Raw genomic sequence first — 15,293 nt, 5'->3', positions numbered from 1 at the left:
TACCTGATTTTTGGCATAGTTTTACAGACCCAGGAACAGCTTCTTCCCTGCTACCATCAGACTTCTGAATGGATCTATCATATATTAAGCTGATTTTTCTCTTCACCCTATCTGTAACTGTTACATTACATTCTGCAGCCTATGCACTCTGTGAACAGTATGTTTAGTCTGTATAGCACACAAGAAAGAATACTTTTCACTGTATCCCAATATATGAAAATCCCATACACAAACCATCTCTTATTTTAAAAAGCAGCTCATCTGTTATAGTTTTGTCTGCTAAACTTTGATTCCAATTGACTTGGGAAAAATCCATTCTCACTCCAATGAAATACGCCCTCCTCCAATTTAGTACTTTTACTCTAAACTTTTCCTTGTTCTTCTACATGGCTAACCTAAACTTTACGATACTATGATTACTGTTCCCTGAATGTTTACCTTGATTCCCTTGACTGATCTCATTCCCTAGAATCGGAGGCAGCAATGTCTCCTTTTCAATTGAGCTGGAAACATAATGATCAAGAAAATTCTCCTGAGCATACTTTAGAAATTCCCCTCACCAGCCTTCACAGAATTGCTACCCTAATATATGTTCCGATAATTAACGACCCCATTATCATTGCCCTATAATTTTTGCGTTATTCTACAACTTCCTTCCAAATTTATTTAGGTAGAGGGTTCCAGAGTTTTTAGGACACAGATGAAAAGAGAGGAGGAAAAACTAAACCTAGGTGGTCAATTTGCTTCCAATTACATCAGTAAACACGTTTTCCACTGAAAAATGCTGAATATTTGCAACTTAACAACTTTAAATTCCAGACCAATGCATTTATCACCATCAAGACAAGTAGTACAACACAACCTTAAACACAACACGATAAGTAAACCCAAGTGTTATTTAGTTTTTATGACCTTACCTCCATGTTCTCCATATAGCATTCATTACTCCAGAGTACTGGGTATGCTGATCCTGCAGCCGGGCACGCACCACTTGATAGGGGTACGTTGCTGTTACAGCAAAAACTTTGGACAGTGCTGCCATTGTTACATATTGTAAAGGATTCTGAGACAGACACAGCCGAAAAATAAAATGAAAATTTTGTAAGTATTATGAAAACTCAGACAGGCCTACAATTGAGCTGTAATATGTTTACATGTTTTCAATTAACTTTATATTTTGCAAGCACTCATAATTCCTTCATAGACAGTATTTCAGATTTTTAGGCTCTCTTCAGATCCACCTGTAAAAAGTTACTAATTTTTGTATTTTGCATATCATAAGTGTGTCAGGAATATTGGTGAGAAAATATCATGGATCCTGATCTCTGTACCAGAATTGATGCCAAGCGGACAAAAACTTAACTACAACACAAGAAAACTTGACTCAACAGGCAGATAGTTACCGTTACATCTTTACAGTTAGTCAGATAATCCAAACAAGACTCTGCAGGGGTGATTCTCTCGTCCTATTAGCCCCAGGTGCAAATCTCATTGGCGCAGTGAATTGGCAAGAGGCCTGAAACAGGTTTGCATAGATTGTTGGCTTCATCATGGTGCAGGGTGTTATTGAATGCATACACATTTCAAATGAGCCATATGCAGTGCAGTCTTCCATTTACATACGCTAAAAGGGATTCCCACCATGTACAGTATATTTAATACACAACCATTGGCAACCCATGATAAAGATGACTGCTTATTATTCTGGAAATAACCTCATTCTGTGGTATCCCTCTGTGCTACCTTGAAGCATCATGGCACACCAAAAGCTGGCTATTGGCAACATGGGCTCTCCTCTCATGACTCTACTCTGGAGCCCACTCACACATGGGAAATGAGATCATTATAGAATCAATGTTCTTCAAGGAACAATTCTCTGCCTGGACGACTTTGGAGGAGACCTGCAGTACAAGTTTGTGGTAACATGCTTCATTAGGCAGAACTCGGACATTGCCAAGGAACAGCCCTTGCCTCCATATATCAGACAAGAAACAGAGGAACAGAATAAAGAGAATGCGCATTAGAAGTGGAGGAACATGAAGTGGGAAGCAATCTAGCACATAGGTAGCCCCCGCTCCCTAACTGAGCTCAATGTGATGAATTAATCAATGAACAATCAGTAATCTCAATCATACTTCCTATTCACCAACAGGCTATGCTCCTCGTCTTTCCTCCATCAGTGACCATCTATTTTCTTTCCAACGCAGTAATAAAAAGTGACAAATAGTTACCATTCTAATTCCAATCCAAATTCTAAATTAAATCATTATAATACATACAGAAGTATATTATCACCCATGTAAACGCCTTTAGTTCCGTTTGCCTTTGCCTAATATTTTGTAGCACCAATGATAGAAGGCTACTGCCCTCCTTTTTACAGGAATGACAAATAGCGTTGAAAGGTGACTTCACGCTGCTTTGATTCTAAAGGCCTAACTCTGGCTGCACCATCTCTCCCTGAGCCAGTGGCTGACAGGCAACAGCAAGAGCTCTGGGAGAGTAGCAGAGCTTGGACCATGAATCCTGAGAGGAAAGGAGGTTTGTGTTCTATGGTGTCACCATTATTCTCCCAGGGCTGAACCGCTGCAATTCTACAGATTTGTTGGAGAACAAATTGATGGACAGCAGTATGGTCCAGCAAAGTCCTCCGAACATTGGTATCCAAAGTCATGATGCTGAATTTTTTACTGTAGTACTCAGGCTTTCAATGATAGCTGCCCCTTCTTCCATGAAGCTGTAAATTTGGCCATAATATACCGCACGCTCTATAGGTGTGCGGGTAAATGTGACAACGTGCTCAATGTTAGAAAGGTGGGCTTGAAGCTTGTGCCAAGTTGGTGTTGGATTGCTTCATGCAGCTTGAAATTGATGTTTTCTGGCATGCTTTCCAGTGCACCATGCATTTAGTCATCTACACCCATCAGCCACCTTTTGTAGGCTAGCCCATCAAAATTCTGATCCAAAATCTCTGAAGCAGAACTATTGTGCATCCTCACCTCTAGGAGAACTGTCCTATTCTTTCCCTACATGCTGGCTCCTGCACATTCGTACTCCCTGTCCCACCAGGTATAGATTCCTTTTCTATTCTAGTCTCTAACATACACAGAGCGCCTGATTTTACATTTAAGCAGCACCCATTTTCAGGCTTGAAAACTTGGTAAAGTCGGGCGTAAGGTGAGTAGCACAATCCACACCCGTTCCTCCTTTACCAAGGCCCGAAAATGGCTGTAATCGGGATGGAACGCAAAACAGGTGCAACAGCCATTTAAATGCATTTACATGCATTTAAACTGACTTAGTACGCTGCACGCCCAACCTTACCCTCACTTTCCCCTTTACCACTGCATTTGCCCATCCAGAATTGGCAGGAAACAGACATACTCCACACAAGTCCAATTCAGGCGATACAGTGAGGAGGTAAGTGCCAAGTATCCGACAGTTCTCTGCTTGAGATCGGCGGGGGGGTCCACTGCCACTCTGTGATTGGGGCGGGGGGGGATTCAGGGTGGTCTGCTGCAACTCTACCTAAGATCAGTGGTGGGGAAGGGGACAATAAGCTCACCAATTTTGCATCTGGAGCCATGTTGTAATATAGACTGTATTCTTTCTTCAGTTCCTCATAAGCCATGAATTGGAGAGCACCATGTGATGTACCAAAAAGTCCTGGCACAAAGCCCTGTAGAGAAACAGATACACATTCAATAGTTTACAATATTTTTAGCATTATTCATATATAATTATTCATATATAAATAACCAAGATCTGGGTAAACATTTAAAAGTGAAAAAGCACCGGTTTTAAAGATTAATTGGACAAAATAACCTTTCCCAAAAATATTCAGTTTTTTTTTAAACAAAGAAAATTGATCGAGAGTTGTACAGAAACAAAAGTCAAAAATATGAAACTTATATAAGGTAAGCATTATCAATAATGGTATTGAAAATGAATGATTTATACTTTGTTATATTTCAACCTCAAAGAGATTTTTAAAGAGTGAACTAATAATGATGGATGGATCTGTATTCCTATTAGGATTTTATAAATAACTTGAGTTCTCCATATCCCCCATGACCCCTCCCCCTATCCAAGCACCTTTAACATAGCAGAGGGGCCCAAGGAGCTTTACAATACTGTAATCAGTTAAACTTCACATAGAACCAAAGGAGGAAACAGTAGGCCAGTTGACCAAAAGCTGTCAATCAGATTGGTAAAAAATGATGGTTTTGAGGAGTAGCAAGAGTTGGAAACCTTTAGGAAGGGAATTCCAATGCTTAGTTAGGATCTAGATGGCAGAAGGCACGGCTGCCAATGGTGGTGCGAAAGAGGTAAGGGATGCACTAATGGTTGGAGTTGGAGAAGCAGAGTTTTCAGAGAGTTGCAGGGCTGGAGACTGTAACATGAAGACTAGAATTTTAAAAATTGAGCTGTTTAGGACTAGAAGCTACACTGATGAGCGAACAAAGGGGTGATGGGTGAATGGGACTAATGTGAGGGCAGAAGAGTTTTGGGTGAGCATAATGGAATGATTTCAGGTAGGAGGTCAACCACGAGAGCACTAGAATAGTTGAAAATTTCAGCAGATGGGCTGAGGCAGATCAAATATGGATGATATCAGGGAGGTACAAGAAAATGGTCATTGCGATGGAGAGGATATGGGTTTGGAAGCTCAGATCTGAAGCAAAGAAAACACCAAAATTGTAAATGATCTATTTAAGACTGAATTAGTGGACAAGGAAATAGTAAAGTTTATTTAGTCATAAGTAAGCTTACATTCACACTGCGATGAAGTTACTGTGAAAATCCCCTAATCACCATATTTCACTGCCCGTTTGGATACACTGAGGGAAAATTTAGCATGGCCAATGCATCCAATCTGCACATCTTTAGACTGTGGTAGGAAACTGGAGCTCCCAGAGGAAACCCACATAGACATGGAGAATGTCAAAACTCCACAGACAGTGGCCCAAGCGGGAATCGAACTTGGGTCCCCGGCGCTATGAAACAGCAGTGCTAACCAAACTTCCATCCTGGAAGGGATTGGAATCGGTAGCTAAGCATGATATTTGCAGTGGAGATTGACTATAGCTTCTCAACTTTGAAAAGGAGGAGATTTCAACACAGTGAAACACTGATGGAGAGACTGCAGAAGGATCAAGAAAGGTGGTGGTGAAGTAAGAGTCAGGTATCATCAGGTTACATAGAACATGCTTGTGGGTAGATGCAAAATGCAAATAAGAAACAGGAAGGGGCCATGGAGAGGTCCTTGGAGGACCCTAAATGTAACTGTGCAGGAATGGCAAGTGAAGATCTTGCAGGAAGTTTTCTGGCTTTGACGGGATAGATATGAATTAAAACTGAATGCAGACCTGTTCTGCTAGACAACAGAGGTGAGATATTGGAGAAGGATTATGTGGTCAACCATGTTAAAGGCTTTGGGTAGGCTGAGAAAGAGGAGGAACAACAGGGCGTATAATGTTGATTCTGACTGTAATAAAAGTTGCTTCAATACTGATTCAAGAGATTCAAACATGAAATTGCAGGAATGATGACACAGAGTTTGGAGGTAGTAACACGTCCAAGGACTTGGGAGAGGTACAGGAGGTTGTAGATGGGCAATAATTTGCAAGGGCAGAGTGGTCAAGAGTGGGTTTTGGATAAGAAGGATGTTGTTAGCAAATTTGAAAAGAGAGGAGATGGAATCATTAAAAACATGGTGGCCAGGAAGAGAAGTTAGATGTTTAGTAATTTATTGAAAATGGGGTCAAGACCTGTAGATTGTCCAAATGAACCAGGTGAGTTTGTAAAGGACTTGATCTATGGTAAAATGCAACAGCTATTATCAGACTGCAGAAAATTAGTTGGTTTCAGCTCTGATGACATTGAGGTGCTAAAATTGACCTCAATGTCACTGGGTATGAGTAATTCTTTGGTACCTCATGTATTTTGCAATTATTTTTGTAATAACTTGGTTGTTCAGCATTTGTATTGAAAATAGGGTTAAGAGCAGTGAGTAGATTTCATAAATCAGGTAAGCTTGGAAAAGGGAATTCTAGGAGCACCTAGAGAATAACGCAAATCTGACTTAGGAAAGAGGGAAGTCTTTGGGAAGCTGATCTGGTAGGCAAGGAAAAGTAGGGGGATGGCAGACGCAACTTAAAAGCTAGTTTTAACTTCAGTCATAAAGAGCTTCAAGCTTTGACCAAGTTTCTCACTTTTGTAAAATTATTTATGTAATAGGCAGTATCAGAATGCAATCCAATCAATCAGTCTTTCATATTCAGTTTACTATTACTGAAGTAGTTAACTTGGAAAAAATTAACCTACCTCTACCCTTGATTTGCCAGCCAAAACCACAGCTGAAAGTAAGCAGCTGTGGACATCAGGCAAGGACAAGATGGAGTTCCCATCCAATTCAACTGCCTTCTGACACTGGCTGGCTAGTTTTTTTTTACATAAAACATGCCCCTCTGGGCAAGATACTTGAGGTGGACATGGCATCCACATGGAGAAAAGGAGACAATGTAAAATGCAGCATGAAATTATTACAAGAACTCACAAAATGAGAACTCACCTATGCTAGTTTAATTGAACTCATGTTTAACACATATAAAATGTAAAAGGCCCAGATTTTGCATTCAGCAGTGATAGACTACATCAGCCAATTATTACACACATAATTGTCTCTGGACTTTCAGTAGGCTTTTGCAATGAAAATTGAGGCTATTACAGAGCAAAATAGCAGTTTCTCTACAGCGGAATTGGGATTGATGAATAAAAGGCAAGGCATTGCATAATTCCTTAACTAATCAAATCTAAGAATACTTACGGTGAATTTTGTAGAGTTTGGATTACAGGCTTGCCTCAAACTCATTTTCGCTTTTCATGTGACCTGGTTCCAGGGTTGAATCTAGGCACTTTAATACAATAAAAATGGCTAACTGAATTCTGGGGTCCTCCTGGCTACTTTCTGAGCACTTCTTGTGGGCAGTTCAGGAAACAGAGAGGCCCCTTAATTGAGTAGTAAGTAATACATGGGACGAAAGCTCGGAGTGATGTTTGAATTAAATAATCAAAATTAATCTTTTGAATCGCCTCAAAATTTTGCAAAGTTTCTCTCTACTGTCAAAGGAAGAGCACAGTGACACAGTGGTTCGCACTACTGCCTCACAGTGCCAGGGACCTGGGTTCAATTCCCAGCTCCAATTCCCCGCTCAGGTCACTGTCTGTATATAGTCTGCACATTCTCTCATGTCTGCATGGATTTCCTCCAGGTGCTCCGGTTTCCTCCCACAGTCTGAAAGACGTGCTGATTAGGTGTATTGGCCATGCTAAATTCTCCTTCAGCGTACCCAAATAAGCGCCAGCATGTGATGACTAGAGGATTTTCACAGTAACTTCATTGCAGTGTTAATGTAAGCTTCCTTATGACACTAATAAATAACTACATACTAAGTGAAAGCAAACATTCGAAAAGACCTGGGGGGGGGGGGGGGGGGGGGGGTGTGTGGGTGTGTGGGTGTGTATATGTACCCAATCAGTTGAAGGTGGCAGGGAAGGTCAAGAAAGTGGTTAAACAGATATGTGGGGTGCTTGTTTTATAGAAGGAAGCAGAGTCCAAAAGCAAGGAAGTTATGACAAACCTTAATGCAATACAGGCTTGGGCTCAACTGGTATACCATGTCCAGTTCTGGGCACTGCACTTTAGGAAGGATGAGAATGACAACTTTGAAGATTGGCAGAAATAACTTACAAGAATGTTTCCAGCAACGAGGAAATGCAGGGATTGTACTCCTAAGGAAAAAGGAAATTTGCTGGAAATGTTCAAAATCTTGAAGGGTCAAGACAGAGTAAACAGAGAAAACTGTTCCCACAGGTGGAAGGATCACAAACCAGGGGACACATTTAAAATGAATGGCAAAAGAATGAAAGGCAAAAAGAGGGAAGACTTTAAATGCAGCAAGCGTGTAGGATCTGGAAAACAATGCCTGGGACCGTGGTGGAAGCAGATACCATTGTGACTCTCAATAAGATAAGCAACAGAAGAAGAATTTGCAGGGCAAAAAGGGAAAGGGCAAGGGTGTGGGACTAGCTAATCTGCTCTGGCAGAAAGCTGTTATGGACTTCTGTGCTGTAATCATTCTATTCTTACTGAGACATGCAGAGTCTAAACCAGAGGTGTCAGAATATTTAATTCAAGATGAAATCACATACAGAAAGCAAAATAAAGGGAAAGAAAGAAGAACGGGATTAAGTGAGAAAGATAAAAGCAGAAAGTTTTAAAAAATATTTTAATGAAATTAACTTAAAAATTTCCAGCATTAGAATCTAAAGCAAAGAGATTCCATGTTCATAAAAGTTAATTTTATGTGTCAGCAGGGGTTATTTGCAATAATGAAGATTTATGCCTTTAAAAATCTACTTGTGCTTAAATGGACAAGCTTGAACCCTTTTCACTACATTTCTTAAGTGCTATAAGTTAAAGCCCTTTTGTATATTTGAATGCAAAGTTTTTTGTGAGATACTGGTATAGTGCAACTTCAGGAACAGCAGGCTAACTTAGATAACAACTTCCTGTTCTCCATATTTTGCTGAGCACGTGTAGATGCTGGAAGTTGCTGTCCAATTTACTCCCTGATAACGGTGAATGCTAATTATTTTCACTGCAAAATCTGGGCCAAAGACTTTACAACTTCAAGGTCCAGTTATTGATGCTATTACCTCACCTTGTAGAGTCCACGAATACCTTCATTCTGATATATTTTCAAAAGGGCATGCAACATGCCTTTGTACTGTCTCTTTGATGAATCAACTCCTGCATCATACTGCAGCACTAACCGCGTCTTTGTCACCCAAATTGGATTTGTAATACAAAGTGTTACTGTCCCTAAAAAATACAGATACACTTGTTGAAAGAAGCAAACATGTACTACTTTGAATGAATTTGATTAGTATTTCAGAAGATAATTTCTCCAGCTAACAACATGAATGTTGTTATTCCACACTTTATGAAAACATCTGAAGTCCAGCACAAATAGTCACACAGGGGTTGGGCTATCTACCAAAAATACTTTGATCTTTACAAAACAATTAAGATAATCTTTTCATTTTTGTTATCCTTATTGCAGTTCTCAAAATTTATTTCACATTTAATACGAAGATCTCATACCATAAAACATTACTTGAAACACTACCAATATACAGAAAACAACTATTAATAATTGTGGAGCTATTTTCCTAGCTCCACTTAAACGTTATCCAAATATTCTAGATTTACTATAGTTAAAATTGCAAAACCTGCCAATATTTCTGACTAACTGCCTTCTCTGAGGAGTCATAATGTTTATTATATATAACTCCTGGCAGTCTCAGTTAAATCCCTTTATTGTTCTGCTGGTATTTTCCTCTCTCACAAACAATTCTGAAATGTATTTTTGCAGTGGCAAGTACAGGCAAATAAAAAGCGGGATAAAGCAAGAGTGCTTTTCGTCAATAAAAACACAAATAATCATTATGGGCAGAAAGGAGCTGAATTATATTCCTCATCAGATCTGTAGAAACAATTTTTAGAGCATTGCATATCAAAATACAGTGAAAAATTGCACAACTGCAAGATATTGATAGAATATTTTAGCATGAGCTCTACTTCTGACAGTTGAATAAAATGATGAAGGCAAAAGCATCGGCTGAGCACAACCTGATTCAATATTATACCATTGGGCCTAAACTACTGGGGAGTGGCAATGAGAATCGGAATGCCACTTCACTCTTACTTTCTTGAAAGTTTTTCCAATCCTATCTCGTCTGACCTTCCAACTCAGGCCAGGTGAGATTCAGGCAGTGCATTATTCCGGGTATGGTAACCAGAGCAGCTCAGCCCAAAGGAGACCAAATCCATTTTCTACAACACTAACTGCCATAACCCAACTAAGTTACAGATCCAGCAAAGTTCAAAGGTTTTTGATAGGCCAGAAAAAAGGTATGTTTACAAGGTAATGGGGTAGAATTTGGTGGTTGTGAGGGAAGAAGGGGTATTGCCTCAAACAATGCCAAGCAGTTAACTGTGAAGCTATGTATACATTCTTTGTGCCAATGCCTCTATCAATCAGAATCTACCTCCCAACCAGTCAGCATAATTGCTGTTTTCCCCCATCATAGAATCTTACAACGCAGAAGGAAGCCATTCAGCCCTTTGAGTCTGCATTGATCACAATCTCACCGACGCCCTATCCCCATAACCCCATGCATTTACCCCAGCTGGTCCCCCTTACACTAAGGGACAATTTAGCATGGCCAATCCACCTACCCGCACATCTTTGGACTGTGGGAGGAAACCAGGGCATCGAGAGGAAACCCACACAGACATGAGGGGAACAAGCAAACTTCACAAAGACGGTGACCCAAGCTGGGAATCGAACCCGGGTCCTTGGCACTGTGAGGCAGCAGTGCTAACCACTGTGCCGCCCACTGGTATGCTTGTGAAATGCTCCTGATGAGTGTAAGACAAAAAGCATGTCTCCTTTTCCCACAAAAAACAATTAGTTGAAAATGATAGTAAACTACCCAAGTCAATGAAAAAGAATTTACATGGGAATGTCCACTAATCCTTACATATTGCATGGAAGCGTTAAGAGCTGAGAGGAAATGGACAAAATTTTAATTTATAGCTTTAAAAATGCAGTTATATTTTCATGCACTAATGTAATGTTGAACTATTAATATCATAGACATTCTTCTATCACCTAGCCAAATAAACTTAATTCTTCCAACTACTTACCAGCTTCAGCCGCTGAGATAAGGTGCTGAGTCGCGCTAAGTTGTGCTGGTTGGCCATCCTGTTTATAGGCCTTGATAGCATTATAACTGAAAATAATACATCTAGGTTTAGTCAATCACCAACGCAGAGAATATTACAATTATTAGTGATTTTAAAAATGATTCTGTGCCATATTACTAACCTACTCCATTTAAGAATAAAAAGAATTACTGGAAGAACTTTATTGTTGTGAAAATCATTGTTTTTTCTTTAACTAAATCTTTGCTGCATCAAGAATATTATTGAAGAAGTTCTTCAACATTAACTATTGTTACTAATTATGCACATGCACTGAATTTAAAGCATTAAAATCTTAAGAACTTAATTGCAAAAGTGAAAGTCCTGTGATGCCTTTCTGCCTAATTTGTTTGATACGTTCACACAACAATCAAGTCACAATGGCTCTGGCCATAGCACTGAGTTTCATAGCACAACTGCACTTCTTGTACAAACACTGAAATGCAGGTCAGACTATGCGCTGGTTCACTGCAGTTATGGAGGTCTTATGGCACAGTGGTACTGATCCTACCTTTGGACTAGGTTTAGTCCACTGCCATGATTTGTTGGCCATGGAAGGTGCATTCATAACCCAGTTCAATGGTTAATAATCAGCTCAGAAATCCTTCCACCACTTCCCCACTAATCCTCAAAGGAAAAAAATGCAGGTGTGAAGATACAGTAAAAGAAAACTGAAGCTGTACTGAAATTGTTTGACTCAGAACATCAAACTTAATGGGCGGCACAGTGATTACCACTGCTGCCTCACAGCACCAGGAATCCAGGTTTGATTTCCAGCCTGAGTCACTGTCTGTTTGGAGTTTGCATATTCTCCATGTGTCCACATGGGTTTCCTCCAGTTTCCTCCCACAGTCCAAAGATGTGCGGGTTAGGTGGACTGGCCATGCTAAACTGCCCCTTAATGTCAGGGTAAAATGCATGGGGTTATGGAGATAGGGTTGGGTGGGATTGTGATTGATGCAAATTTGATGGGCCGAATGGCCTCCTCCTGCACTGTAGGTTCTATGATAACATTGTGAGCTGAACAAATAAGTATTTGAGAAGGCTGTATCCAGGGAAGGATCCTGACACACTCAGGCCATCCAGGACAGAGCGGTTTTGGAATGATGTGAAAGTCAGATAAAGTTAGTATTATTTTTCCTGAATGGTTAAATTCCATTAAAATGTGATTATTTTATTTTATGGACTAAGCAAGATAATTAATAGGGAAATAACATTGCTTTCTGATTGCAGAATATTTCTTTCAGTGGAAAGCTACTTAAACTCTTAACTAGTGAAAAATAAGAAAATGATTGACACTTTGACAATGTAGGTGATTGGTTTGACATACACAATGGACAGGAGACAATTACAAAAATTCAGATTTTTAAGTGACTAACCAACACCAAACAAATTCACTGGTCATTTATTTTGTTTGCTTTTTATAAAAGAAAAAGACTCAGATTTATAGAGTACTTTTCACTGCCACCAGACAACACAAAGAGCTTTACAGTCAATAAAGTACTTCTGAAACAGAGTCATTGTTGTAATGTAGGAAATAAGGCCGACAATTTGTGTACAAAACCTCCCACAATAGCAATGTGATTATAACCAGAGAATCTGTTTTTGTGATGTTGATTAAGGGAACAATACAGTCCAAGAAACTAGGGCTCACTCACACTACAGTTTGTCTTCTAAGTAGTGCCAGCCAGATTTTTTTATACTCAAGGGGACAAAAGAGGCCACTGTTCAAAGTTTCATCTGAAAGATGACTGGTGGCATTCTCCCCAAAAAATTCTAATTGCTGAATCTGCGTAAAAACAAGAGTAATTCCCGGTGGTTTTTTCAGCGAGATTTTCAAAATGAATCTTCCACATACCATGCATCATAGAATGCCCTAGCATGAATGTTGTTAAAAATCTGGGGGCGGAGCCTATTCCAACTGGAGAGGCCGAGATCAACCTTATGTGCAGTAGCCCCGCAATGCCCCGCCTCTTTGGCACTGCCTGGTGGGTAGTGCCAAGGAACCCTCTGGGTATTACCAGTTTGCCCTTTGGGCAGTGCTGGGGGCTAGGCAGGCACTGCCAATTTGGCAATGCCCAGCAGGCAACCCCTTGCCGCCGCCGCCCCCCCACCACCTCTTGTGAGGCCTCCACGGATCCCCTTCATTCCAATGGGGTCAGGCTGCCAGCTCCTCGCTAGTGGAAAGCTGTTGTAAACCCACATTGAGGGATGGCACTGGATCGTCAGCCTTAATTCTTTTGTGTTTAACTCCTGGAGTGAAACAGGTGCAAACTCAGAACCTTCTGATTCAGTCAAAATTGCTACCCACTGAGCTTCAGTGTAAGTAAATATGCTGGACATCTGCCTATATTTCAAAATCTAAAGACACAATTGTGATAAATATGACTCAAATCCGTATGGTACAGTTTTTAGATCCCAGCTGCATCACAATGGCAAGTTGCAGAATCTTAGCTAGGCATTTCTTTAAGGAGTACGGAAACTGCAGGAATGATCATCTTAGAGCAGCTTCGTGCTTCCTAAGTCGACATGAGTGACATGGAGAACATACAACCAAATTATCTAACATTTTGTCCATTTTTTGGTGTCTGGTAGAAAAATTAAGAGTTCCAAACTCTCTCTCTTGAAGTGATGACACCTACTTATCAAAACTAATGACTTTTAAAGCATTTTCTCAATTGTCACCCACACACCAAATCATTACACGCAAAGCAGGGAGTTGTAGCTAACAGATCCTATAGTAATAGTTCCAGTACTCACAAGAAAAAGTATAATCCCCAGGATAAACCCGCACCCCAGACATTTGGGGTTACTCCTTGGTAAAGACCCCGAATTCCATCCTGTTTCCAGATGCTTCTGACACAATGGACAATCCCATTGTATTTTGGCCTCATCTGCAATCCATCACTCACTGCAAAAGAAAACAAATTTCATGTTAAAGTAACTAAGATTTCTGGTTTATATATTTTGAGTTAGCCTTTTATCAAATTGCTGATCACCTGCTCCAACATTCTACCCTTCCCCACCCACCAACTTGAAGCACCAAGCAGGAGAAGGCACCCTCTACTGTAAAGGAGAGGCTGACAGTGGCCCCTATGTCAATGGAGTTGGTTTTGCCATCTCAGACAGGATACTAGATACACTGCCTGAACTCACAAATAATTATATCCCACCTACAGGTCAGCCGTAACCAAGGTGCCACCATGATCAGTGTTTATGCCTTGCCCTTTGACTCCAATAAAGATGTCAAGTAAAAGTTCCATGCCGACTTTGTTGAAGTCCTCATTGCCATCCCAAAGGAAGAAAAGATCATCTTTCTGGGGGTTCTGATGCCAAGGTTGACCATGACTCTGATGACTGGAGAAAGCTATTGGGAAAAGCAGGGTGGGAAAAGCCAGTGCAAATGACATCCTCTTGCTGACAAAGTGTGCTCAGCACTGTTTCATTACAACAAACGCTCTCTTCCATCAGAAGAACAAATACAAAATCACGTCGAGGCATCCGAGACCAAAGCGCTGGCACCTCCTGGATTATGTCATCGTTCTAAATGACGCACATATCCATGTGCGGGAGTGGGGGACTGACGGCTGTTGGACAAATCATTGATTTTTTCAATCGGCGAAGGACATCCACCTAACACGAAGATATCACAAGGCCCAAAGTCCAAGAGGAAGAAGATAAATGTCTCAGCCCTAAAACAGCATCAACTGAAAAGAAGAATTTCAAGTACCACTTACAACCATTCTGGAAAATAACATCCAACTTGATTCCAGACTAGTGGGTGGGATCCAATAAAGCCAACTTTACTTTGCCTATACTATTGTGCCCAAATATTGGGTTTGAGCATTAGCATCATCAGAACTTTAAAAATATTAATTTATGATGGCTAGACTAGAATTTATTCCCTTTCCATTGTGTCCCTTGAGAAGGTGGTGGCGAGCTGCTTTCTTGAATTGCTGCGGTCCCCAAGATGTGGATACATCCACACTGCTATCAGGAAGGGGGTTCCAGGATTTTGACCCAGTGACAGTGAAAGAACAACAATATATTTCCAAATCAGGGTGGTGAGTGACTTGGAGGAGAACCTCCAAGTGGTGGTGTTTCCAGGTATCTGCTGCTCTTGTCCTCCCAGATAATGGTAGTTGCAGGTTTAGAAGGTGCTACCTAATGAACCTTGATGAGTTCCTGCATTGCATCTTACATAGATAGTACACAAGGCTGCCACTGTTCATCAGTTGTGGAGAGGTTAAATGTTTGTGGAAGAGGTAGCAATCAAGCGGTCTTTGGCCTGAATGGCATCAAGCTTAGTGTGAGTGTTGTGGAAGCTGCACTTATCCAGGCAAGTGGATAGTATTCTATTACACTCCTGACTCATGCCTTGTGGGCAGGCTTTGGGGAGTCAGGTGGTGAGTTACTCACCACAGGATTCATAGCCTTTGACGTGCTCTGGTAACCACAGTAT

General features: G+C 40.6%; 1 protein-coding gene across 1 annotated transcript in view; it reads right to left on the bottom strand.

The window, feature by feature from the left end:
* The window catches only part of LOC145346461 (solute carrier family 25 member 32-like), a 30,112-nt gene that overhangs the window by 7,871 nt on the left and 6,948 nt on the right, over positions 1 to 15,293 (bottom strand). Inside the window, exons 2-6 of the mRNA XM_080193763.1 lie at positions 13,592 to 13,742; positions 10,775 to 10,860; positions 8,724 to 8,884; positions 3,563 to 3,676; positions 918 to 1,063 (exon numbers count right to left, since the gene is read on the bottom strand). Coding sequence (XP_080049889.1) covers positions 918 to 1,063; positions 3,563 to 3,676; positions 8,724 to 8,884; positions 10,775 to 10,860; positions 13,592 to 13,742 — 658 coding nt within the window. The remainder of the gene's footprint in view (positions 1 to 917; positions 1,064 to 3,562; positions 3,677 to 8,723; positions 8,885 to 10,774; positions 10,861 to 13,591; positions 13,743 to 15,293) is intronic.

The sequence above is a fragment of the Carcharhinus amblyrhynchos genome, chromosome 8 (genome assembly GCF_965287045.1).
Source record: "Carcharhinus amblyrhynchos chromosome 8, sCarAmb.v2.hapA, whole genome shotgun sequence".
NCBI classification, from domain to species: domain Eukaryota; kingdom Metazoa; phylum Chordata; class Chondrichthyes; order Carcharhiniformes; family Carcharhinidae; genus Carcharhinus; species Carcharhinus amblyrhynchos.
This window is presented reverse-complemented; position numbering and strand designations above follow the sequence as displayed.